The following is a 27,847-nucleotide window of genomic DNA, read 5'->3' as shown; positions in this document are numbered from 1 at the left end:
GATCTACCTTATTGTGATGCATTTGGAAGAAGGGTTCTTGAATGGTTAGTGCTTGTAGTTCACTAACTCTCCGCAGAGAAGTAATAGCTACTAGGAACGCAACCTTTCAAGTTAAAAATTGTAGTTCACATTTGTGTAAGGGTTCGAAGGGAGGTCCCATTTACCGTGTGAGAACGTTTAAATTCCACACAGGTGAAGGTGATACTCTGGGAGGAATTATTCTTTTAAGGCCTTCCATAAAGGCTTTAATGGCAGGCACTCTAAATATAGATAGATGTCTGTTTTGCAGATATGCTGCTATTGCAGCAAGATGTAGTCTAATAGACGTATAGGCTAAGTTACATCTTTGGAGATGCAGTAGGTATCCTATGATGTGTTAAATAGACACATCTAGAGTATTAATATTGTTGTTGTGACAAGATATTACACATCGTTTCCACTTGGCTGCATAACATGCCCTAGTGGTTGGACGTATAGCTTCTTTTATGACATTCATGCAGTCTGGAGGAAGGGTCAGATATCCAAATTCTAGGGTTTCAGGAGCCAGATCGCAAGGTTGAGCTGAGCTGGGTCCGGGTGTCCGATCTCTCCACGGTTCTGTGTTAAGAGATGTGGAGAGAGGTGCAATTTTTGGTGTGTAACTACAGACAGTTGTAGCAGTGTGGTGTACCACGTCTGTCTGGCCCACGTTGGATCAACTAGGATGAGGGTCAGAGAATGCTGCTGTAGTTTGCGTACTACTAGTGGCATGAGTGGTAGAGGTGGAAAAGCATACGCAAATCTGTTTGACCAGTTCATCCATATTGCATTGCCATTGGACAGTGGGTGTGGATATCTGGCGGCGAAGCTTAGGCATTTGGCGTTTTCGTGGGTGGCAAATAGGTCTATCTGAGGTTGTCCCCACATCTGAAAGAATGGCTCAAGAACTTGCATTTGAAGTTCCCCCTCGTGGGTCTGTTGTGTTTGACGACTTAAAAGATCCGCTATGGTATTTTGTACTCCTGGAACATGCTGGGCTAGAAGGAATATGTTTTGAGGTATAGCCCACCGCCATATGTCCTTTGCTAGTTGAGAGAGCTGCAGGGAGTGTGTGCCTCCCTGTTTCTGTATGTAATACATGGCTGTCATGTTGTCTGTGCGGACTAACAGCTTTGTTTGATACTTGCTTTTGGAAAGCTTTTAGTGCTAGGAATATTGCTAGTAACTCCAGATGACTGATGTGGAGTAACTTTTGTTGCGGTGTCCACCTGCCTTACATGGTGTGTTGCAGTAGGTGGTCTCCCCAGCCGAAGAGCGATACGCCCACAGTCAAGATTATCTGAGGAACTGGCTCTAGGAACGGTCGTCCCTTGGAAAGGTTTTTGGTATTCCACCACTGCAGAGCGCGATGAATCCGACCGTCTACCAACACTAGGTCTGTCAATTGACCTTGAGCCTGGTTCCATTGACGTGAGAAGCATTTTTGTAGCGGACACATTTGAAGTCTTGCATGGGGCACTATGAAAATGCAAGAGGCCATCATCCCAATGAGTTGCATGAACACTCGTGCTGGAAGGGAGTGTTGTAGCTGAAACTTTGTTAGAAGAGTTTGCATGCTGGCTATCCTTGCTGGAGTGGGATAAGCTAGCGCTTTTGAGGTGTTTATTGTGGCACCAAGGTACTGTTGTACTTTGGATGGTTGTAGATGGGACTTGGCGTGGTTTATTGTGAACCCCAAGTCGTGAAGCAGCTGTATCGTGGCATACGTGTGTTCCACGCATTGGTTGTATGAACTGGTTTTTATGAGCCAGTCATCGAGGTACGGGAAGACATGGATGTGCTGTCTTCGTAAATGCGCTGCCACTACTGCTAAGCACTTGGTGAATACACTTGGTGCTGTTGTGACTCCGAATGGGAGTACTTTGAATTGATAGTGTTGTCCGTCTATCACAAATCTGAGATACTTCCTGTGAGCCTTGTGAATGGGAATGTGGAAGTATGCGTCTTGAGATCTAAAGTAGCAAGGAAGTTGTTTTGTGACAGAAGCTGAAGGACTTGTTGGAGTGTGACCATGTGAAAATGGTCTGACTGTATATATATGTTTAGCGGTCTGAGGTCTAGAATAGGCCTTAGAGAGCCGTCCTTTTTTGGAATTAGAAAATATAGAGTAAACCCCCTTGTTTTGTTGGTGCAGAAGAACTGGTTCTATTGCACTTTTTGTAGCAGAGATACTACTTTTTGCTTTAACAGTGATAGATGTTCTTGTGACATTGGACGCTGTTTGGGTGGTATTTGGGGGAGGGGGGGGGGTTAGATGTTAGTTCTAGACAGTAACCTGACTGAATAATTTGTTGCACCCACCTGTCTGATGTGATATTGGTCCAGGCAGAAAGGAATTGTTGCAGACTTCCCCCCACAAGAGTGGAATGTTGGGGGGGAAGGGTAGGATAGTCATTGGGTAGGAGTAGAGGCAGAGCGGGAGTTGTTGGTTTTGCCTCTGCCTTTGTTGCTGTTACCCCTGTAACCCCCCTCTCTGGTAGCCCTTAGTGAATGTGGATTGGCTAGGAGTTTTGTAAGTACAGGAACTTTCCGAGGAGTAGCCTCTAGTGTTGCCTCTGTATGATGAGCGACGAAAAGAGCGCCAGGGAGCTTGCTGCCGCAAGGCTCCCATAGATTTTGCTGTATCGGTGTCTTTTTCATCTTTCCTAAAGCCACGTCAACATTTGGGCCAAATAAATGTGTCTCATCAAATGGCTGATTAAGGATGGAGTTTTGTACCTCTGGTTTAAAACCTGAAATACGTAGCCAAGCATTTCTACGTAGAAGGGTGCTGGTATTGACTGCCCTTGAGGCGGTATATGCAGCATATAGGGCACAACTAATGGAAGTATTAGTAATATTTTTACCTTCCTGTATAAGGTCATTGGCCCTATTTTTGTATTTGTCTGGTAGATGCTGCATTATCGACTCTAGTTTATCATAATGTGCCCTGTCATATCTGGCCAGCAACGCTTGGGTGTTTGCAATGCGCCAGATATTAGCTGCTTGTGATGCTGTTCTTTTGCCGGAGGCGTCAAGTAGCTTAGATTCTTTGTCTGGTGGTGAGGCTTCACCTGATTCCTGAGAATTAACACGTTTACGTGCATTAGACACGACTAAAGAGTCTAATGGTGCTGGACCTTTAATATAGACTGGATCTGTAGGGGCAGCTTAATATTTCTCAATGGGAGGATTGAAGACCCTAGCCCTGACAGGGTCTTTAAAAACCTCTGTTGCGTGTTTGATGACACCCTTAAACATTGGCAAAATGGCAGTAGACCTTTGTGTGTTATCAAAAGTGTCTAGTAGGAAATCTTCCTCCACCGCATCAGTGTTTAAGTCCACCCCATGATATTGGGCAGCTCTTTGGACTAGTAGGTTAAAACCTAAAGTGTCCTCTGATGGGGAAGGTCTAGAAGGGTATATATCGTCTTGTGGGACATAAGGCACATCAGGGGTGTTGTAATCATCGCATGGATTAGGTGACTGAGGGGGACTATTGGTCTCTGCTGGGTCATGTGCACCCCCACCTGTGTCATCAGAGTGTGTCTACATCATCGTCTGGATTAGGGGATGGTGTAGGTGAATGGTGAGGTGTAGGAGGAGGAACAGTAAGGGGAGGTGGTGGAGAAGGGACCCTTAATGGAGAGGTTGCAATGTCTCTTTGGAGGAGGTGCTGGCGCATCAAGTGGTCTCTTCTTGGAACTGAGTCAATTGACCAGTCTTAGGATCCTTTACAAGAGTTTTTTTGGTTAGGATCAGGTGTGAAAAGTTCCTGTGAATAGGGTAGATCCTTCGGCGTCAAGGATTCCGGCTCCATAGGTTTTTTTCGGCACAGAGGCGGTAGCTGGTTTTGGATCTCTTGGTTTAGAAGTGTGCCCTTTTGAAATGTCCTTTACCGGAACCTGTTTCTTCGGTTCCGGGTAATCTTTAGCTTTAGGTGTTTTTTTAGTCTGCTGCGAATACGGTTTCGGCATCGATGAGCCGCTGACAGTCTTTGGCGCCGTGTGCTTAGGTGTCGGAGCAACGGTCGGCGTGGTTGAGGAAGATGGCTTATTCTTCAGTGTCGGTATAGATCGGCACCGGGGACAGGCTGGCTCGAGCCTGAGCCGCCTGAAGGTTTAATGGGCTTCTTTGCCGGGCCCGAAGGCGGGGTGTGGGAAGCAGTCTCTCGGTGTGCACCCGGGCCTGAAGGTGAGGGTATGCCCGAAGCCTTTTTAGAGGGTGTCAAGGAAGGGTTGGGGTTGACGATCTTACTTACGACCCGTTGAGCTGGAGTGACTTCCTCGACGTCGGAGTCTTCGGCGTCTAAGGAGCTGGTACTCTGTTCGGCGTGCTGGTGTTCTGGCACGTCGACACCCTCTTCGAAGATGTCAGGGATCGAAGCTGACGAGCGAGCCATTGTTCTTCGAACTCGTCGGTCCCGGATCGTCTTCTTGGAGCGGAAGGAGGCACAAGCTGAACAGTCTTTGGCCTCGTGCTCAGGTGAGAGGCAAAGGTTGCACACTTCATGTAGGTCGGTGTGGGGAAACTTCGACCCACATCGAGGACACTTTTTGAATGGTGTCCTTTCCATGAGCCAGAAAGTAAGGCCTTCATCGACGACCGGAATCGAAGACTTCGAAGTGGTGAAGAATTGCGTCTATGTGGAGCGCGATCGAACCAATACCGTCTAAATGGGTGAGGATTATGCACCGAAGGAAATTCGGTTCCAAACCAGAGCGCAGGAAACACATCAGAGCCCGATGGCGGAAAAAAACAATCTGGGGATGGAGCCGATGCCCATGCGCAATGTGGTCCAAAGGAGGAATCACCTATCTCGTGACTTCCAAAGAACTTTTCAGGACAACAACAAACTGCAAACATCCGGGCCCAACACTAGGTGGCGATTTATGCACAGTGTGCAATCTGCAGCGCATATGCCTCGAACACAGATGTTGTAGCACTTTTTGTCCCACTTGGTTTGTTCATTTGAATACCTCTGCGGTAGTGTTTTATAAATGTGTGTACTGATGAACACGTAGCTGCCATACAGACCTGTAAGGGTACATTTGCTAGAAAGGCAATGGTTGCTCCTTTGTTGTGGAAGTGCGAAATTACCTCCGGTATGAACTGTGGTTCTTTTCTCGGACTATTCTGTCATAGACCTGTAAATATGGTTCCTGAATTGGGAGTGCCTGAATTTCACTCACCCTGCAAAGTGAGGTTATAGTCACAATTAGGCAGTCTTCAGTGTGAGCATCTTTAATGTGGCTTTGTGCAAAGGCTCAAAGGGTGTCCTCATTAGTTGGGTTAGCACTACATTTAGATTCCATGTGGGTGCTGGTACTCTTCTGGGTGGTGCTATTCCATTTGCTCCCTCTAAGAAGCATTTTATTACTGGTGTTGTGAAAAAGCTTATTTCTATATGACCTATTGTGTAGGCCACAACTGCAGCCAAATTTACCTTTAAGGATGCATACGTTAGTTTGCAGTCCAGTAAATTTGAAAGATTTCAGTACAGTTCGTTTTTATTGTTTTTCTGTAATAGGCCCTTTTTCTGACACCACAATGAGTATCTTTTCCATTTTGCTTCGTAACACTTCTTGTTGGCCTACTTCCTTCTCTGATAACATATGTTCTCTGGTAGGCTTAGATGTTCAGAATTCTAAGTTTTCAGGAGCCAGGCTGAAAGACTGGTTCTGGGTGTACAACTCTCCCCTCTTCCATTGACAGCAGGTCTTGCTGTTTTGCTCATCTCAGAATGTTGACTTGCGCTATTTCTATTAGTTCTGAAAAACATTTGCCTCGTCCACTGAGGGGCAATTGGGATTAGTGTCATCTTGCTCTCTTTGCATTTGTGGATCACTTGGTGTAACAGTAGTAATGGTGGGAAATGCATATGCAAACATCCCCCATCGGTTTATCAACAGACCATTCCCCAGAGATTGGTGGTGTGGCTGTCTGCAATCAATGTTTTGACATTTTGCGTTTGTTGGAGTTGCAAATAGGTCTACCTCTGGAGTTCTCCATTTCCTGAATATCCGTTTGAGTACTGCTTGATTGAGTTCCCACTCATGGGAGCTTGATGCTTGTCTGCTTAATCCGTCAGCTTCTACACTGTCTTTCCCTGGTAGATGAACTGCTGTTAGATCTGTCTCTGTACTGCCCAGTTCTGGATTACTTGGGCTAAATTTGATAGGGAAAAGGATTGAGTCCCTCTCCATTTGCGGATGTAGAATATTGTACAGGTATGGTGTATTTGGATTGAGATTGTTCTTCCCAACAGCTCTTTCTGAAAGGCTTTTAAGGTTAGGAACACTGTCTTAAATTCCAAGACATTGATATGCTGTTCCTTCCAAACACCTCTGACCTTGAGCAAGTCAATGTGAGATCCCCAAAGCATTTGTGAGGCACCTGTAGTTCTGGTTACTGTTGGAGTTGGTTGTGCAAAATTCCTTAATTCGGTTATAAGCGATCTGTTCCACCAAGCCATTTCCTCCTGTAGTTTCTGCGTGACAATCTCTAGATCTTTCCCACTCCTTGTTGCTTGTGACCATAGGTTCTGAAGCCATTCCGAAACTGATCTCGTATGTAATCTTGCTCATGGAATCAAAGGAATGCATAAGGGCGTCTTCCCCAACATTTTACCCACAGTCCTGTCAGAACTCACCTATCGGGTAAAAGCCAATTTTTATTGAAGTAGTGAAACTAATCTCTTTTCACAATTACAGAATTTATTCTTGCCCCTAGGAAAAGTTTTTCTTCTTCTAGATTTAGTGACAATTCTTCTGTATTTATAGAGAATTCCAGTGTGAAGAGAGTTCTCATCACCTCTTGTATATGTACCTTGCATTATTTAAGGATGTTTGCTCTTAATGACCAATTGTCCAAATAGGGATAAACATGTAGCGCCTTCAAGTGTGCTGCTACTGCAGCTAAGCACTTTGTAAACACTCTTGGAGCTGATTTTATCCTGAAGGCCAGCACTCTGAAGAGATAGTGAGTTCTGTTCACCATGACTCACAAGTACTTCTTGTGTCTTGGATTTACTGGGATGTGTAAGTAAGCGTCTTAGTATAGTGGGATGGTATGGTGGTATTTTGGTATAACCTCCTGTAAAGCAGTCACCTTGAACCTTTGTGTCTTTATAAACTTGTTTATGACTCGGAGGTCTAGAATAGGGCGTAGAGATCCGTCTACATTTGGTATTAGAAAATATGTAATCATTTCATTTCTTGATCTCATCTCTGGGCACCTTTTCTATTGCCCTTTTTTTCAGCACCTCCTCTACCTCTGAGTGGATGTGATGTTTCCTTGTTTGAATGGACTTCTCCCTTTGGTCCCCCTGCTGGTAGCATCTTGGCCAGTTCTATGCAATATCCAAATTTTACTACGTTTAACATAAAATCAGTCAGTGTATCTTCCTTCACTCCTGAAAGTAGTATTATTCTGCCTACTAGTGTTATATGTAAGGTTCTCTCTGCTGGCCAAGTCATTTATTTGAGGGGGGTTGTACATCTCCTGTGAGACTGTCCCCGCCTCGTGTTCGTCCCTGAAAGGACTGGCGTTCTTCCAGCTGTTGTGAGGGTTCTGTTAATTGGCTGATACTCTAAAAGCACTAATGAGATGCGGTACTAGGGAAACTACCTCTTCATGTAGGTCTGCGTGATGTAGTACCTATCCACATGTTTCCCATAAATTGCAAAGCACCCATGGATTTTGCGGTCGGATTTTCTTTCAGAAACTGCTTCAGCGTTTCGGCCACTGTGCCCCCAAACAGCTGGTAACCGTTAAAAGGTGCATTTATAATGTTAGCCTGCACCTCTGGTTTGACTCCTAATATTCATAGCCAAGAGTGGCATCCTAATGTTCCATCATTTGGTGACATTTGGTATCTACTACATCTAATGCTGATTTGCGGCATGTGTCCACAATATTGTTGCCTTCAGCTAGGCTTGTTGCTCTTTTTGCATGAGTTCTGTCTTCTCCTCCCAAAGTCGCATGCATATCTGTTAAGGAGGGCGGAGTTTACAAACCACCATTGATTGGCTGAGCTCCTCAAATTTTCTGTCCATCACATCCATCTTCTTCCTCTCCTTGTCTGGGGTGGGCCAAATGATGACATATTGCCTCTTCCTCGCCGTGGAAGTAATGATAGTCTACAGGCACTGTTCCCTTCATGTATGGGGGGTCCTTTGATGATTGTTTATACTTCCTAGCCCTCGGTGTCACAGCTCTGCATGAAGCAGGCTCTTTGAAAGCTTCTCTCACCCAGAACACTAAGTAGCACTGGGAAGAACAGTTTCCTTATCTGTGATGGCATTAAAGTTTCTAGGAGGAAGCATGACTTCTCTTAAAGTTGAACCCATCAACGTCTTGGACGTCTATCCCCCAAAGGCTTCGCAGTGGATGCTCTGATGGTAGAGTGTTAGGCAGAGGTTACACACCTGATGTTTGGTCTTTCTGCACAAATTTTTGATGGTATTTCAGGCAGAAATTACTTTACACACACGATGTAGCGCTCAAGAGGGTTTCATTTCCCCTCTCGAGACACAACTCTATAGTCTTTCATTTTTATTATATCATAGGAGCCCGCTAATGAAATATTCTATGGGATTCCAATAGCTACCTTTAATTCACACCCACTCCGTCCTATTTCTACTCCCTGCACATACACCCCACCACTACCTTTTAAACTTCACATCGGCACCAAGAGAAAACCTACAGCAAAGAGCACCCCCGCGGGACCCGCTGACCATTGCAGAGCCGGCCCGAGGAGCTGCCAGAAGAGCATGACACCCCCAGGGGAGTGCGAGGGCCCTTGCTCCTAATTGGAGCTACTCCACCATTACCATCCTTGCCCCTTGTGCGCCCCTGGTACTCCCTTTTCATCCCCCCTCCCCCTCAGAAACTGCATAGTCTTCTTTTCACTACTGTTACAAGGGGCCCGTATGCTGGACCTGCCAAGCCCCAGTACCTCCTCCTGTGATGAGGATTGAAAAGCAGTCCTCTCCATCACACGCAACAGGGAGTCTTACCCGGTACCTCTATTTGATGAAATTCTTAATTTCTTCAACAAACTTTTTCCGAACTCCAGCCTTTTTCCCCTGACTTTTAGAGCCCTCAGCAAAGCATCCAGACCTAATGGCGGTAAATAGAATCTGAAGAGGAGGACCACGAGTGGGAGCTTCCAGGGAGGGCTTACGTCATCAGAGGCAGAACAGGACATAAAAAATGGTGGGCCCATAGACACCCAATAACAAAAAACAAAAAAAGGCAACATCTATATTGGAGAATTCCGGACCCAACCACTAGATGAGGGCATAATGCACAGAATTGTGAATCCAGAAAAGAGCCACGCTGCAAAAATGTCCTGTCAGGAAATTATCTATAAATGCTCAACGCCCTAAAGGACGTCGAGTGAATCAGCTTTAAGAAGCCTAAGATGGAAAGGATTGTGGAAAAAACCTTAAAGGCACAACTCTGTCCAGGATACTGTCAGCTGGAGCCAGAAAAAGGAACTGAGTAAACCGCTACATACAGAGTATGATTGGACACTGGAGATCAGAAGGACATTAAAGGCACAGTGTGCCAATTACATTGTTTCTATGCTGCAGGATAAAACAGGCTACATTGCTATGTATTACTACTTATCTTACTTTAAATAGGAAAATGAGTTCGTGAGGGATGTATTTAAAAAATCACATTCTGCTAAAGTAATTTAATAGGACATTACGTTTTTCCCTTCTACATTTTAAAGTGATTCAATTAAGATTGGCAATATAGCCTGTTTTTAAGGCTGCAAAAATGTAACATCTGTCGCACGTTTCCTTGCTTTTCCAAAGTATGGCAAAGTAGATGTGACTTTGAAAGAACTGCTAAGGGATCCTCGCACATGGGAAGAACAACTCAGGGCAAAGGATTTCAATGGAGATCCGTGAGGGAGAACTGAAAGTGATCTTGGCCTACCTGAAACCACAGGTGACGTGAGCAGATCTGCAAGACGGGGACGTGAAAATAAGCGTCCTGCAAATCCAACACCACCATCCAGTCTACTGGATCCACGGCAGACAGAACTTGGCCGGAGAAAGCATCTTGAACTTTTCCTTCCAGACTAAAATGATCAGAGGGTGAAGACGGAGGACTGGACAAAGGCCTGCATCTGCGACTTTAAGATGTCTGACTTCTTTAGGAAATGTAAAGCTTTGAGATTCTGGGTCGCTTTCGGGTTCAAGGGCACACTTAAAGGACTAGGAGTTTTGTTTTTTTTGCAGAGTTTTATATAGCGCGAACTAGACGCGAATTGAATCAGGTATCAGAGCGCTTTACATAGCACTAGTTACGTTACGTTACATGAGGACACACATTCATTTTTTTTTTTTGTTAGGCACGGGGAGATTAAGTGATTTGCCCAGGATCACAGGATGTTTGGCGTCGTTACCGAGACTCGAACCCAGTTCCTCCAGGTCCGAGGTAGAGCGCCCTAGCCGTTAGGCCAACTCCTCTCCCATTAATTATACATGTTTGTGACAGTCCCTATAAGGTTTAAGCTGTGTCATTTTAGGAGATTACAATTCCCCCTGGTATACTAGAAAAAAAACATTTTAATGAAACAATTCCCAGAGCCAAAAGTAGTTCAGCTTCATACCCGCCAGGGCCGGCCCTAGGCATGTGCAAACTGTGCAACTGCACAGGGCCGCCAAACCCCAGGGGCCGCCACGACGAGGATCGGATCGGATCCACGACGAGGAGGATCAATGATCTCGTGGCACTGTCGGCCCCCTGGCAGGATTTGGCGGCCTCCCGGCTTCCAATACTAAGTTCCGACGACAACATGGGTAGTTCCAAATCCAATCCAAGCCCTGACAGTCAGGACGAGTCACCCCCCTCCTCCCGAGTCCCTTTAACTTCCCTGGCGGCTCTGCCCGCACCGACCTTGTTCGACGTTCCTGATTGGGCAGCAGGCCGCCGGGGTGTTTCAAATCATGACTAGTGACGTGTCACCCGGCTGGCTCAGCTGGCACGCACAGATGCCGGAAGCCAGCCAGGAAAGAGTGATCTGCGCGGCTGCGCAGACTCAACCTAACCATGCTTCCCCGCGACGTGCGTAACTTGTGGTGGCGTGGCGTATGTCGTACACTAGTACTCCAGCTCCTCGGCGTATGACTCTCTCTCTGCAGCCGCTGCCAGCCATTATTTGGTGGTCGTCGAGTCTGTCGGAGTGTCGGACAAAAGCTGAGCCTGAGTGAGCTCAGACTAGTGACAGAGAGAATAAAGTGAAGAAGAACCCACCTGCCGGGTAAGGGCAGATCCATTCTCCGTGATCTCTCAATGATATTTATTTTCTGCAGCAGCAGTGCTTGTGGGCACAGTAATCACCGCGTCACATGTAGCATTAATGAAGATAGGTTTCCGTTTAGCCAATACTGCAGCCGCCGGGTCCCGGGACGAGTTTTGCCGCAATGCGTAGTATACACCGAACCCAACTTTTCCCAGCAGGCCCCATAAACAGTGCCCAGTCTAGTAGAGTGACAGTAGTAGTGACATAAGGCACTCCCGATAAAAATAGACCCGGTTAAAAGGGGTAGAAAGGTCTCTGTGCAAGATTTGGAGGGGGACACGAACAGAGAACGGGGCTCTCCAAGAATATGCAGTCAGCTCCACACTGCTTGTACGCATAACCCGCCCCATGTCTTGAAATCCAGACTGCGTGCACTCTGTGCATGTGTATGCATACGGGTCCCCAAGTGCATGCATGTGGTCTCAGGGCTAGACTGCAGACTTTGGAGCTGGGACACCAAGGTTCGAGCCTCGGGGCGACTCCACGCCCTGGGATTCTGCAAATCTTTAATCTCCCCGTGCCTACCAAAATCGAAGGCAGCGCCTCCTCCTCGTAGCGTGTGCCGAGGGCCACTGACAGGGAGATACCTGCGCCGAGATTCCCGCCTCCTTGAGAACCAGCTGGAAGCGTGTCCGTGACCGTGATGAAATAAACAAGAGAGACCAGTCTGCACGAGCAGACCCTGCCGTGACGAGGGGGGCCACTGAATAACTCAATATCCGGTGGGTTGGTCTGGCCGTGGGTCTGTCCGGTCTGCAGAAAGCATGAGTGACCCTACCTGGGAGCGGGGCTGCGGCCTCAGGTTTCAAAATGTAATTGCATGTATTAGGAGTGACTCACACGGAAGCCCAGCCTGGTTCCGCGGTGTAAGGCTCTGTGAGCCCCCCCTGTCACTCACACCCCATCCGCTCCCAGGCTCTGCCCTTGTAGGCCAAGGTGATGTTAAAATATAGGGCCACTGACACAAATCGGGGATGCAGCTGAACTGGGCACACACTTCCCTATACAAATAAAGACCGGTGCATAGCATTGAAAAAATAGCTCGGTGTTTATAACAGAGATTAAATGACTAATGTGTTGAACAGTTTTATAGAGCAATTGAGTTATATTGTATGATAAATTCTTCAGCAGTGCGCGCTGCATTCAAGTTACAACTAGTATTTGGTTCACTATAGAGATTACTTGTACGCATGTTTGGCAGCACACGAGTCAGGGTCGCGCGCAGTAGTTGTGTACTTCTGCTTTAAAACAATAGAAAGTAGAATTTAGTAGGCAAGGTGTGCACAATACATTCATATTCAGCCCCACACACGTGCCAGGTTCTTTCTTAGTTCATTAAAGGCGTGTTTTCTCAGATGTCTTAAATCCTCGGCCTCTTCCCTCCTCCTCCTTGGGCAGCCAGAGTGCATTTTCCTTAGTTTAGTCATTTGACTCCTACATTTTCAGTTTCTTCGTAAATCTAACAAGAAGTGCTCTTGTTTTATTGGTTTCCTTTATGGTTTTCTACAGCGGTTTGCGTTAACATGTTGGAATTCAAAACAAGCGACAATCATATTTTTTGTAATCAAGTTACAGAAAGGTATTCAGTTCAAAATGTTCCGCCTGATGCTAGGAACTGATTAAATGTTCTCTCAAAATAAACCAAGAAACAAGTCTTTTAAAACGTCTTAGAGCAACCCTGAGCACAAGTGGCATTTCCAGGTGGCGGCCAGGATGCTTGTATCCGATTCAGGGACGACCTGGCTCGGCAGTTCAGGCTGGATTGTTCCCATGAGGCATAGGGTCAAGACTGATTTGCGTATAATTGGGTCTGAACTGAGGTGGCTAAGTGAGCTAAAGAATGATGATGGATTCAACCCAGATCTGTGACTGGGGGTGAGTGTCTGAAAAGTTTCAGTTCAACGTCCATCCTCTCCTTGTGTTTGCTCTGGATTTGTATTGTGCCCATTCTGTATGACGTATAAAAGAAAACTACATGTCCCATCGCAATAAACGTGTTCAAGGATAAAAAGTTATCCACAGAAAGTGCTACAAATGACATGAACGTATTAGGCAGTAACTTCCCATAAGGGCTGGAGTATCCTCTTTTGATAACGCATAGGTCTCAAATGACAGGACTTGCGTGGTGACTTAGCGATGCTTGCTGTGCTCTTGCATTGCACTGTAGGTAGGGTCCTAGGCTCTGATAGTTTTGGGCTACTGCAAGTATTGTCTAGAGTTTGAGTTGTCATTGCAGAGCTTGGAGTACCCATTTGAGGCTTCAGTTAATGGAGCTCTGCTGCTAGCGTCTAAGTAGGTAGCAGGGGCTCCTCTCAAGACTTGGTCTGGGGCTCAGGGGAGAGTGCACTGACTGGTGCCCTCTGCGACGACAGTCTATGGTCATCAATGGAGGCTGCAGAGGAGTCTGTCAGATCTTCAAACTCTGGTCTTTTAAAGACAGTGCGACACTGCTGGAATCAGTTGACAAGTGTGTGGCCCCACCACATGGGCAGGTCAGCTGATCATGTCATGTGGGCTCTTGGACCGCCCACATGATGGCAGAGTCCCACCAAGGTGATTCTCCGGCAATCATATTTTGCCTCTTGACACCTAGAAGTTTGTGTGGTGCTAAAAGTCGTGAGGGGGTGAAACCATGACTTACTCGCACTGGGTGACACCAACCCTAGTGACGCCACTGCCCATCATGTCCTTTACCGTCATCTGCCGGGGCCCCCACCTACGCTCCCTGCACAGGGCCACCATGAGCCTAGAGCCGGCCCTGTATCCGCCTCTAAAGGAGCAGAAAGAAATGAACTGACGTCAACACGCACAGGTGGCGCTTTTAAGCAGCTCCGTTCATTTCCAGAGTGAGGCAGTAATTGCGAAGCTGCACTGCGCCACCTACTGGCACCCAGGAGCACTACTTTAATGTTTCTCCCATAATCTGTCTGACACCAGAAGAATATTCACAAAGTGAGGAATGTATGTTTAGAAGTATCGATTAGAAAACATGATCAATATGACCTGCATATTTAAGAGCATTTTCCTTTGGCCAGAAAAGCTGGAAAAAAATAATTGTAACAAAAAATGGAGCCCTAAGCGTTCTAGGGGTGAAGGGAAATACTTGGAGAATAAGATGCTCAAAGGCAACCTAGTAATGACAAGACAACGACTTAAGTGGTTTAGCTAGCAAGGGAAATAACTGGAAAATTCTAGCTCAACATTTTAGACATTTTGCATGTATTTTTTATATAGGTTGATGAAAACAGGAGACAATCGCCATGTCTGTGGGAAATAACACCAGATAATCTCCATGTGGGTGGGTAGCGGGAAGGGTAGTGCGGTGTAGTGGTGAGGCCCTTGAGGCTTTCAGCAATTCCAAGTGCATATGTATGTGCCCTCAGCGTGTCCGTGTATATACCCGTGCACAATAAAGCAGATACACTGTAAGGGCAAGAGTATTAGAGTATTAAGGAATCTCCCTGTGAACAATGGCAGCAAGGGACCGCTGATCTGTGCAGTGCAGGCCATGTGCAACCAGAGTGGAGAAGTGGTGCCAGGAAGTGACGTGGTGAGTAAAACGGTTCGGAAAGCTTATTACCTGGTCTTCTTGCTGCTGGTGGCAACACAGAATCATCTGCAAATATGGCAGCTGATGCAAAGTGGCAGGATATGCAAAATAAAGGTACAAACTTTGACAACAGAATTCCATAGTTATAACTGTAAGCTATGTCTGAGATTGGCCAAATGGTTAGCAACAGCACGTTAACCCAGGCATGTTCTCTCTAATTTACCAGCCATGTATGTATGTGATCTCAGATGATTAGGAATGAGCTGATAGGGGTGACACATCTAGCAAGAAATCAGACAGGCTGAAAGGTATGCTCTAGCAAAAAGGGGTGGAAGCCGGTATCTTACCTGCGCGTCCTGTTGTAGGTGATGGTGCAGAATCTGAGAGTGCGGCTGCTGATGTGGGGTCAGGATGTGCATGAAGGGAGCAGGGGGGTATCCGGCTGCAGCATTGATGGGTCCTGCGCTGCCCAGAGCTGAAGGCAAATTAAAGGAGGCGGCCGGTGTTCCAGTGTGAAATCCCTGCTTCTCGAATGATTGCTGTGATGGAAAAATTTGGCAAGGGAGGAAGAAATAATGGAAAGAGAGCAAAAGACAAAAGAAAAAAAAGGAGATTTTTGTTAAACGTCTTAACTCCTTCATACCACTCTGCTATTTACATTTTCTCTACCCTCCTGACACAAATGTGATATATAAAATATAACTCCCCTGTAAGCATCTGTCTCTAGTGTGTGGTTCTGTAGATTTACACGCCCTACCATTTAGTGTAGGCTTTGATGTTTTCAAGTTGTTTTTTCAATTTTTCACGTCAAGGAATGCACTGTGACTACACCTCAAGTAGGCAATACACATGGTCACAGACCCAGTGTTAGATTGTGGTAGGGAACATTTTCAATTCAAATGCTCTGCATGGACTGTTAAGCAGTACATCCCTACAAGGGGTGATGATTGTATGGGTGATGCAGAAGTCTGAAACAAAGTTCTTAGGACTGGCCAACCAGGATTCCTGGTACCTCAAGGATTCAATCAATCAATTAATCATTGCATTTCTAAAGCGCGCTACATACCCGCCAGGGTCTCAAGGCGCTTGGGGGGCCTGCTACTGATCAAAGAGCCAGGTCTTGAGAAGTCTTCTGAAGGCCAGCAGGTCCTGAGTGTCGTAGGCTGGTAGGGAGAGTGTTCCAGGTCTTGGCGGCGAGGTAGGAGAAGGATCTGCCGCCGGCGGTGGCTTTCCAGATAAGAGGAACTGAGGCGAGGGCGAGGTTGGCTGAGCAGAGGCTTCGGGTGGGGGTGTGGAAGCTGAGTCGGTTGTTGAGGTATGTAGGTCCGGTGTTGTGTAGTGCTTTGTGTGCGTGGATGAGGAGTTTGAAGGCGATCCTCTTGTCGACGGGGAGCCAGTGCAGGCCTCTCAGGTGGGGTGTGATGTGGCTGCGTCGGGGGACGTCGAGGATCAGTCGTGCCGAGGCGTTCTGGGTTCGCTGTAGTCGTCTCAGGAGCTTGGTTGTTGTTCCTGAGTAGAGGGTGTTCCCGTAGTCTAGTCTGCTGGTGATGAGGGCCTGGGTGACTGTTTTTCTCGTGTCGGGGGGGGGGGATCCATTTAAAGATCCTGCGGAGCATTCGGAGGGTGTTGAAGCAGGATGTGGAGACGGCGTTGACTTGCCTGGTCATGGAGAGGGTGGAGTCGAGGATGACCCCCAGGTTGCATGCGTGGTCTGTGGGTTCCGGGGCTGTGCCTAGCGATGTGGGCCACCAAGAGTCGATCCAGGCTGATGGGGTGGGTCCGAGAATGAGGACCTCCGTCTTGTCTGAATTCAGCTTCAGTCTGCTGTCCTTCATCCAGTCGGCTACGGCCTTCATTCCTCTGTGGAGGTTGGCTTTGGCGGTGTGGGGGTCTTCGGTGAGGGATATGATCAGCTGGGTGTCGTCGGCGTAGGAGATGTTGAGGTTATGTTGTCGTGCGACGTGGGCGAGCGGTGCCATGTAGATATTGAACAGCGTCGGGCTGAGGGAGGATCCCTGTGGGATGCCGCAGATCTCAGTGGTTTTTGAGCGGAAGGGTGGGAGGCGGACGCTCTGGGTTCTGCCGGAGAGGAAGGATGTGGTCCAGGCCAGGGCCTTCTCTTGAATTCCAGCGTCATGGAAGCGTGCTGATAGGGTTTGGTGGCAGACTGTGTCAAAGGCTGCTGATAGGTCCAGGAGAATGAGGGCGGCTGTTTCTCCTTTGTCCATCAGGATCCTGATGTCGTCAGTGGTGGCGATGAGGGCAGTCTCGGTACTGTGGTTGCTGCCAAAACCGGATTGGGAAGGGTCCAGGATATTGTTGTCTTCGAGGTAGCGGGTTAGCTGTTTGTTGACAATCTTCTTTGTCACTTTTGCCGGGAGCAGGGAAATGGGCCAGAAGTTCGAGGTCTTTGGGGTCCGCCTTGGGCTTCTTCAGAAGGGTGTTGATCTCGGCGTGCTTCCAGCTATCCGGAAAGGTTGCTGTCTCGAAGAAACTGTTGATTGTTTTCCGGAGGTGGGGTGCGATGGTTGTGCTGGCTTTGTTGAAGTCTAGGTGAGGGCAGGGGTCAGATGGGGATCCGGAGTGGATGGAGTTCATGGTTTTGATGGGGTCTTAGTCGCTAACGTGGGACCAGGCGGTCAGGCGGCTGGTGCGGGCGGTGACCGCAGGGGCGGTGGACTTGGTGGTGGGATTGGGACACAAGTGAAGGCCAAGGGATGCCTATGGTGAATTCTTTGCTTACAACAGGGGCTCTCTGGTGCCAGAGATAACACTGTGGGGGCATATAAACCAGTGGCGAGGGAGTACCTAATTTCTAGGATCTCAGGGATAAGGAGGGAGGGGATAAACAAACTGAGGGGCGTGAGCAATGCTTTTTGAACGCAGAGGACTACCTTCCAAGCAACCTATAGCACGGATGCATCATCTTGCGATCCAGCGGGAGGAGTACAGGTAGATTACAGAGGCGGCAAGGGACAGCTAAGGGCCATGCAACAGACTATACAAGGTTGGTAATAAGGCTGGAAACTACTGATGTGGCTGGCACATCGCAAGGAGGATCAACGGTGGGTGTGGGAGGTGGTTACGGCAACCGAGAACACCGTGGACATGGCCTCGGAAACAGCGGAGCGGCTTGCAGAACACTTAGGGGCCCTCTATTCTCCTTGGCAACAATACCCACTGGAGGAACAGTTGAGTTTTGTAGGTGATCTCCCGGTCTTGATCCTCCCACTATAGGACAGGGTTGCGTTGAATAGGGCGCTTGAGGTGACAGAACTCGCAAATGCTATATGGCACCGTGGGGAGGGGTCGGGTAACCATTTCTATACATGTATCAGGTGCTGGTGGCTGCTGGGGTCCTACCCCGACATTTGTACAGCCCACATTGCCCTAATGCAGAAGGCCGAGAAGAAACCACAGACTGACTCATAGGACAAAAACCCTTTTAAATAGAGGTAGAACTGCTGGTGTGAGTCCTTGCCTCCCATCTGTACGAGGGGTGAGACAAATTGATCCACAGGGACCAATCTGGGGTTACACTGCCTTTTGCCACTGGCCATATCCATAGACGCTTGTATGCCGTTCTCAGCAGAGCAACCTCTATTAGGGAGCCAGGGGTGATCTTGTCCTTTGATGTCGAAAAAGTATTCGATTAGCTTGAATGGCCAAAAATATGCGGTTCGGGAAGATATTTCTGGCCTAGGTTCACCTACTCTACACAGCACAGTTGACTAGGGTGCTTGTCAATGGGACTTTGCCGAGGTAATTCCAGCAGGGGATAGGCACTAGGAAAGTTTGCCCGCTCTCCCCATTTTGCATTTGCCATTGAGGCACTAGCGGAATGGGTCAAAAGGGATGCCATATTGCAGGGGGCTTGCGTTGGGAAACTGATTGGGAGGATGTAATCTCCCTCTACACGGACGACCTGTTGCAGTCCGTTCCCAAGGTGTTAGAAATCCTCAATATCTTAGTGAGATTTTCAGGGCTAAAATATATTGGCATAAGTTGATGGCGCACTCACCTACACATTGGCAACCGCCGGAGGATTGGGATTGCCCCTAGCAATGGGCAGAGACTGGTTTTCTCTACCTGGGCATCTTTATCACTAAAGACCCTAGTGCCTTGTGTTCGGAATCTGGAGGGTTTGCTTGGCTGTAACAGAGAGGATGTGGTCAGATGGAGGAAGCCGCCATATTCCTTGATGGGTAGAATCACTCTACAAAATTTACCTTAATTTCTCTAGGTAGTAGACAATATGCCATGTGTTGTACCTGAAGGCTCCAGGGCGATTGGATGAGAGGGGAAAATGACCATGGAATGCCACTGTAGAATGCGGAGGCTCTGGCTGCTCTACAGCGGCTGGGAGATTCAGTTAGTGGGATCGAATTGGAATCTCTACAGTTTGGGACTTATGAGGGTAGTCAGGGTGGTCTCCTCAGAGTACTTATAAGAGCACTATGAGATGGCAGAGTACCATAGATTTCAATACCTGCGGGTTAAGCATGCCCTTAGCAGGAGCATTAGGCACACCGAGATACTAGAGGAAGAGACCCCTCTAGAGTATAGGCTGCTAGCAGCCTCGTTTCACCGTCATGTGGAGTCCATCATCTGCACCAGATTTGTCAGGAACTGCATAAAGCTGTTGGGCAAGTTAAAAGCCAGATGGAAGCTGAACTTGGCCATTCTGGAGTATGGTGAGTGGGCTGAGGCATGCAGCTACCCAAGGAAAGTGGTGATCAGGACTTTTGCCTCATCCCGATTAAGATACTCTGCCCATGTCACACTACACGCGGACAAGACTAAGCCATGGATAGACTCTCTGACTGATGCCTGAGGGGATGCAGACAGAGGGTCCCTGGTGCATACCTTATGGGATTGCCAGAGGCTGGGGCTGTGCTAGTGGACTATTCAGGGGCATATGTAAAAGGTAGTGGGAGCACTGCTAGATTTATTGCCAGGACTGGTTTGCCTGCATACTTTTTGGAGGAGGCGGGACAGATACTCTAACGGAACTCCCTTTTGTTTAGTAATATTGCATTGATGGATAAAGATTGTTCAGGCTTTGGGCACAGAGGTCTCTACCAGATTGGCGCAAAATATGCACTGGTGCATGCTAGAGTAGTCAGTATCTTTCACCGGGATGTCTGGGGACGTTTGATAAAGTATGGGGACTGTGGTTGGAATTGAGAGAGCAAGTGGTCTGACAAAGGATATTCAGAAATCGGGTGGCTGTACACTTGGACAGAGGGGAAATATGCATAAGTTGGTGGGGGGCATTGCAGGCTGCAGTCTTTAGAGTATTGGCTGCTCTGAGAAGTCTGTTGATTGGGCCTATAATGATGGCTGCGAAGTGTAAGATTGATAGGATGCCAGCTTAGAAGGAGCCTTCAGCTTTAAGTGGAGTTGTGGGATCTGCAGGATCTTATGACTTGACAGCCAGGAAGGATAACTGCCCTTGGACAGGAGCTTTGTTGGCTCTGAGGGCTGTGTTTGGTGCAGATCATAGCCATAAACTGGCAGAGGCCCTAGAGGTCGAGTTGGTTTTAGTGGAAGGCTGGAGATGATGATCTACATCTGAGGGCTCTTAAGATCATTAGTGTGTGTGTTAGCGCCGAACATACTCTCAACCCTAGCGGAGGTCTTAATTTGAGGGCCAATGACTGTGGAGGTTGATGGAGCCTCTTCTTCTTCCTCCTGGTTAAAGCTGCTGTAGAGGACTACTTCTGAGATAGGCAATTGTTGGTGGGGCAGAATGCCCAAAGAGACTGCATCATCATTGTAGGAAAGTGCCCCCTTCTGACATGGTCACCCCCATTTTTTGCCTCCTAAATGTGATTTTGAATGAAAGTGCACTGAGTTCCTGCTAACCAGGTCACCAGTGGCACAGCTCATTCCCAAAACCGTACAATTGTTTCCCCAATTGACAAACCCTTTAGCACCCTCTTAAAGTCCCTAGTAAATTGTATCCTGGTAATCTAGGGCCTGAGGCACTAAAGAGACCCCCTAGGGTTGCAGCACGAATTGTGCCACCCCAAGGGAGCTCTCAGCAAACATACAAGACTGCCATTGAAGGCTGCATGTCTTGGTGCAAACAAAAGTGAAAATAAGACCCGTCACATCTGTGTGCCATGTCCATTACACTGCATCTAATATTTTTAAATCCCTCCTAGAGCAGGCCTTGCAACCTTAAGGCAGGGTGCTGAGTATTACATGTGAGGGCATACCTGCATGAGCAGATATGCCCCTGTGCTAGCCAGTCCTGTTCCTGCCAGTACAAGTGACCATGGAAGCCATCTCAAGACATATGCTGCACACTGGTGAAAACGAATTTAAGCTACATGATGGCTTCACTGAAAATAGGGATGTTTGGTGTGAAACATCTAATTAAACCTACAATTAACCAGTGTTGGCTTTACCAATACATGCACCCAGAGGGCACCTCAACGGTGCCCCCTGAAAACCTACTAGCCTCTGGTGTGCTTGCAGACTAGATTCTGCCAGCCTGCCATGCGAGATGCTGTTCTGACCTCCTAGGGTGAGAGCATTTTGCTTCCAGTAGACCCAGAACAAAAGCCTGCCCTAGCAGAGGGTGCAACACCCCCTCTCACAGGAGGACCTGCTGATTAGCCTCCTTGGGCAGGAAAGCTTCAAAGAGCTGGTGCCTTTGGAATGCAAATCTGGCTCGCCTCACAGGAGAGAAAAGCCGCCCCCTCTTGTCCAGGACCACCTTGGCACCTGGACAGGCAGGAAAATTAGCTAGTCAGGTAGGCGCGCCACCTCCAGGCAAGTACTACCCTTAAGGTGGGCTACTATGAGGTGGACACGATTTTTCAGAAGTGGCCATCTGATTGATGGCATACTTAGGCATTCTGTTAAGTTAAATAAAAAATGTATATCGCATAGCTGCACCAGATACTTGGCTTCCCACCACTAGTCAAGAACTGCAGCAATGGCCTAAGAAGAACCCAAAAGAGAAACTAAAAAGGAGAAAAGCCAGGTTTTCCCAGTCTTCTTGAAAGACCGGTGTTTCTCTGGAAGTTCCTGATTTTTTTGGAGGGTGGGGGGAGATTTCGTTCGTGAGCTGGGGCTTTTGCACAAGAGTTGCCTCCAGCATTTACTCTTGACATGAGAAACCGTGGCAGATTAAGGTCAGCTGAGCTTAGGGAGCATGAAGGGCGATACTTGGGATAGCAGGTTAGACAGAATGGGGGCTCCCGGGAAAGTAGGATCTTGTGATCAGTACACAGGGTATTCAAATGCACATGCTTCTCCACAGGGAGCCAAGTGCAGTTTGTGAAGGAGACCTGAAGCTGGGCAAAATTTGGGAAGAGAAAAATAGCTGTCTGGCCGTGGAGCTAGTTCGAGTCTTAACCACTGACTTGACTCCCAAATACAGAATATAGCAATAGTCTAACTGAGATATAATAGCTGCCTGGATGATGCGACAGGTGGACGGATCGAAAAATCATTAAATGAGCTTCAAAGTTCGCAAAAGCCCGAAACATGTGCCTGCCATTAATTTCGATTGCGCTTCAAAATAGATTATCCACCCAGAAGCGTAGATTTTTAACAGCAGTCTTGGGTGGAGGGGAGGACCCAAGTGAGGGGGCCACCAGTGATCGCCCCAGGAATGGGTACATTTTTCCAATAGGAGAATTTCAGTTGTACTCCTGTTCAGGTGTAAGCAGTTGGCATCCAACCACTGCGATAGCAAGCATTCCCCTTAGAAAATTGGCCATGTCTAACATGTGGTTGTCAGAAGGAGAACTGAAAATTTGAGGCAGGTGCACAGCTGTGTTTTCTTAAGGCAATTTTTAATCCATTGAAGGTGCTCCACAGGAGACGTCCGAAGTCCCTGGACGCCAAATATATAAATAACACGTCTCTCTAATGGAGCATTAGAAGCATCTCTGTGGGCACTCTGTTTCTCCTCGATGCAAGAAAGAGGATTCTAAACACCATTTGTTTTGCGAACTATTTCATTCTTTATTTCATTCACTTTCAGTTACTTCATATTTCTCACATATTCCCATTCCATGGTTATTCATATGTTTATAAATGCGACAGTTACTTTTGAATCCAATGCATTTCGGGCGTAACTAAACAGCCCTTCATCAGGGGACAACACTAAAAAAAAAAAGACCAGTAAAAAAACAATGAGCAAATGTCATGTAGGTGTATGTTAATGCTTATATCAAACTCTAGTGACGTTGTGACCCTTCGACCCCAGCTGCATGTAATGAATTAAACCGATGTTCCTAATGTGGTCCAGTGCCGATTTATAGTGACACCTACTTCACCTTTAAAAACCCGTGACTCGCATGTAGCGTCCACCAAAAACAAAATCACTTACATGTCGCGTTTTATCAAGTTCAATGCTCGACTCAGTGTGAAAAACTGTTAGGAAAACATAAAACGAGCGCATTCTATTTAAAACCAATTCTTGGTATCAACTTCTATCATTGTGGTGCTACAAAAATATAAGATAAATTCAACAAACTAACCTGCTCTTGTTTTAATAGAGACAAATTTTCTCTCTTACTGAGGCACTCCGCCCTCTGAAGACGCCGATAACACTAACATTTTCCATTTTAAATTGAAAAAACCCGCTGGTAACTTTCAACATCCCGATCACGTGATACATAAAACCAGAAGAGTTACTCCGTACCCGGACGTACTCTGCAGCACCAGATACTGCATGGTATAATCTGTGCTTACTCAATCTGTTATACCAACAATAATCCTACTATAAAAAGGAAAAGAATAAACGTGGTAGATGAAAAAAGACTATTAGAATTAACACTAGAGCTCGAACTCCTGAAGCAAAAAATGTCCTAACCCGCGAGAATCACGGAGTGCTATGTATGTGGTATGATGCGATGTGTAATGATACAAGTAAGACATTTACTCCATAAACATGACCATAAACAAAAGATGCCTTTGAAGCTTCCCCCTGCCCATCCTGGGGGAGGAGACCTAGCACCTCGCCCAGGATGTGCATTGTTGCAGGCCCAGGAGAGCGGGGGATCTCCTACCCAGGGGTCCAGCAACATGTCTTGTGTGGCAGCCTCTCCAGCCACTCAGCCAGACGTGGATTGTAGGTTAGGGTTTTAGAGGGCATCTCGAAGATGCCCGCTGGTGCATTTTACATTAAATCCCACACTGGCATCAGTGCGGGTTTAATGTGCTGAGAAGTTTGATACCAAACTTGTCAGTCTTCAGTGTAGCAATTATGGTGCTGTGGAGTTTGTAATGCCAACCTCCCACCACCATATAATCTTAATGGCATCACTGCACTTAGTGCCCAGGAATGGCCCTGGGTACTGTAGGGGCATAGGGCTCATGCACCTGGGCCCACACCTCTGGCATAGGGCACCCAGCTAGAGGGGTGATTGAAGAATGCCAGGGCAGTGGGTTCTGTGGGCATGGCACACAGGGATGTGTGCCATGTCGACTCTGGTTTTAGTTCTGTACTTAGGCACTCAGCCTGCAAAGGCAGTGTGTGGGTGCCAGGGTACAGGGCCCCTGAGGGTGGCACAATAAGTGCTGCAGCCCTCAGGGGTCTTCTCTGGTCACCATGACCTGGGTACCTAGGGTACCAACTACTAGGGGCTGACAGGTGGCCATAGATGCCAATTGGGTTTTGTTTCAGTACAGTTTTAGGGAAGGAGCAAAGGCCCTGGGTACCTGGTTGGCAGGAGCTCAGGGCACACTCAGTCAAAGCACATCAGCAATTCAGAAAAAAGTTGGGGTATACCAAGGCAAGAAAGATGGCACTTTCTCACAACCCCCAAGTGTCAATAGCCCATTTGATACTACCCTACACTCTGCTAACACCATGCCACTGTATTTAGGAGAGTGCCCAGTACAAGAGTAGCAGATCCTGACGACCTACGCAGGAGGACAAAAAGAGCTGCAGAAGACTGAAGAGCACCTGACTTGGCACCAGCCCTGCTGTACTGTCTGTCATTCTCTGTCAAACCTGCGACAATGAAGACTCATTCTGCAGCTGTATGCCTACAAAACCTGGGAGGACTGACTGCCTTCAATAAGTAATAAGACATCCCGAAAAAGATCAGAACTGTACCTGCATCCTGCAGAAAGGCCAAAAGAAAAGACAGGCCACCACTTTGCACATCACCTTCGGCCCAAGGTGAAGTGGGCCACAGGTGTCAACAAGGTCCCCCCAGACCTTCAGAGCAAGAGTCCATCGTGGTTTCAACCCTAGTGAACTCCCCGGCTGTCGCCTGCAGCCTCTGTACGGAGGCCCGCTCAATCGCGACTGCTCCCCAAAAGAAAACCTAATGCCTAAAGTCACTTCTGCATCAGTCGCCCCAGGCCGTGGAGAAGAGGACCCAGGTGTCCTTACATACCTGAGCATTGCAAGACTTGAAACATCCCTGTTGGTTCAATAAGACTAGCCTTCCAGCCAGAGCCTGCAACCACTTTTTGCAGTGACCCATTTTCATGGAGACCTATTGGGCCCCGAACACCGTTTTGCACTGTGCACCCGGGTGCCATTGTGCCGCTGGTGGGGTACTGCTGGTGCTGCCTTGGACCTGCCCCAACACTCACATTAACTCCTGGAGATTGGTTCCGTAAGTCGCTGTACTGTACCTGTTTGCAGAACCTTTTCTTTTTTCCATAGGATAACATTGCAGAACTCAAAAATTGCTCCGTGTCCACCTTTTAAACTGAAAAAAATATCTAAAAACGTACTTACCTGAACGAATTTCTCTGATGTCTAAACACATATAAAGATACTTGCTATTTTTATAAATTGGTGTGGATCTCCTTGAGTCATGCCTACTTAAGGTGGAGTTACAGTGCATCCCTTGACTCAAATGCGTTTATTCTAAGACCGTACAAATGTCTGACCCTAACCCTGGATGGCAGGAGTTTGCAGAGCATGTATATCTACAGCAACACATACTACAAACTCGCACAAATATATATACAGGCACAAACATACGCACACAAATTACTTTCCTTTTGTAATGCTCTTTCTGGTGGGTGGATATTCCATCTAAATTCAAATTCCTCAGCGCACAAAAAAAATTTCAGTTGCCAGAATGGATCCAGCTAATTTTTCAGAAATACTCCATTGCACAGATATGCGGCTCTACACCACCGCAGAAGTGAGTAGAGCCCCTTATAAGTACCACTCATGTGCCCAGTTTCTTAAACAGTCTTCTTTCGTGCCCTCACACTAGGATTGCATCCTTATGAAAATTGGGTCTCCTGCTGCAGCACAGGTTGGGAAGGTTGCCATGGTCTATAAGCTAGTCCCCTGTAATGGGCCCAAAATGTTCTGCACTGTTGGTAGATCTGCTTGATGGGAAACAACACAGAGTGTGGCTGTGGCTCGACCATCATGAAGTTGTTAAGAGCACAGAATACGCCTTCTCTATAAAAAATCTGGAGTCAAAGGGCAAGTCCATCAAGGATGCATGACCATCTCCTAAAAACTCTGCAGATTATCCAGCCAAGCCTATAAGGCACTACATTGGTGCAAATAGCTCTGCCAATGCAGTTTGCAGTGTTCAAGCTAGCACACAACATGCACTGCATGACTTGTCCATCACGAATCATATGAGTCAGTTGGGTTCCGAGGTCTTCTGGACTGCTGGCAATATCTCAGAGCTACTGAGGCCTATGTGAAGGCCAGCAAGATCGCATTATCTGAGAGACCATCTAGCTGCAGATTCCTTACCTTTGAGTTTCCCAGGCATCAGGCTGAATCCAGAAACATTTGCTGAGCAATAACCCTTGCGCGTGGCTTCATTTAGCTCCGCTTGACGTAGTCTGTATAGGACGTCGCTGTGCCTATATAGACGCTAACCAGGCACGCAGACACCAGTACTTTTTGTTTTTCGCACGCCAGAAGCGCAGAGCCACAAAGTAACTGAAGTAGTCGCGTGCAAAACTAGGGCCCTAAAAGGAGAGCATCCTTAGCCCTACAATATAAGTCTGCAGAGTGGGGAGGCATGGGCGGGGCTGTAATGAGTCTGCAGCTAGATATAGAGTCTCTACCAGATAATGCGTTACTAAAGGTAAGCAACTTGTTTATCTATTAGACTTATAGATGCAGATTCCTTTAATTTGAATTAGATACCCAAGCCATACCATCCAGGCTGTGGGTTGCGGACTCTTATCCTATACTAGGAAGACATGCAGGACTGAACGAACAGAACTCCAGTCTCTGCAAACCTGATTGTTTAGGCCGTAATGCTTGGCAAATATGTGCAAAGATGCCCATGTTGCCGCCTGAGATGTCTTGAACTGGAACACCCCGAGCCAAGGCAGTAGTCGCAGCCTTTCCCCTCGTGGAATGAGCCCTTAATCCCTCAAGGAGCTGCTTCTTTGCCAAGTCATAACAGATCTTGATGTAGAGAACGACCCAGCGACAGATGGTCCTTTTCTGCACTGCCCTTCTTCGCTCCCACGTACTCCACCAAGAGTTGGTCATCCACCCGAACTCTTTAATGCCCTCAAGGTAGAACAACAATGCTCTTTTTGGGTCCAGCCCGTAGAGACGTTCCTCTTCTTTAGAAGGATGTGGGGGAGCAAAGAAGGTGGGCAACGTGCTGGACTGGCCCAGATGGAAAGGGTTCATAACCTTTGGTAAAAAAGATGCCTGGGTGCAAAGCACCACCTTGTACGGAAAGGTCATAAGATAAGGAGGCGAGCAAGATAACACCTGCAACTCACTCACCCTCCAGGCAGATGTAATCGCCACTAAAAAGGTTGTATTGATGGTCAACAGCCGGAGGGGACAATTGTGTAAAGGCTCAAAGGGATCACACATGAGATAGGGGAGTACCAAATTAAGGGCTCACTGTGGCATAAGAAAGGGTGTAGGTGGAAATAAGTGAGCCAGCACTTTTGGAAACCTATGTACAATGGGAGATTATGAAGAGAGGGCTGGTCTGGCAGCTGCAAGTCTGAAGGTGGGA

At 47.4% G+C, this 27,847-nt stretch overlaps 1 protein-coding gene across 1 annotated transcript in view; it reads right to left on the bottom strand.

Annotated features, from left to right (window-relative positions):
• Positions 1-27,847, bottom strand: part of UBAP2L (ubiquitin associated protein 2 like) — a 775,602-nt gene that overhangs the window by 74,213 nt on the left and 673,542 nt on the right. Inside the window, exons 25-26 of the mRNA XM_078668896.1 lie at positions 15,239-15,430; positions 14,922-14,972 (exon numbers count right to left, since the gene is read on the bottom strand). Coding sequence (XP_078525022.1) covers positions 14,922-14,972; positions 15,239-15,430 — 243 coding nt within the window. The remainder of the gene's footprint in view (positions 1-14,921; positions 14,973-15,238; positions 15,431-27,847) is intronic.

The sequence above is a fragment of the Lissotriton helveticus genome, chromosome 12 (genome assembly GCF_964261635.1).
Source record: "Lissotriton helveticus chromosome 12, aLisHel1.1, whole genome shotgun sequence".
In the NCBI taxonomy this organism is placed as follows: Eukaryota; Metazoa; Chordata; class Amphibia; order Caudata; family Salamandridae; genus Lissotriton; species Lissotriton helveticus.
Note: the sequence above shows the minus strand (reverse complement) of the source record. Positions and strands in the feature narration are given on the sequence as shown.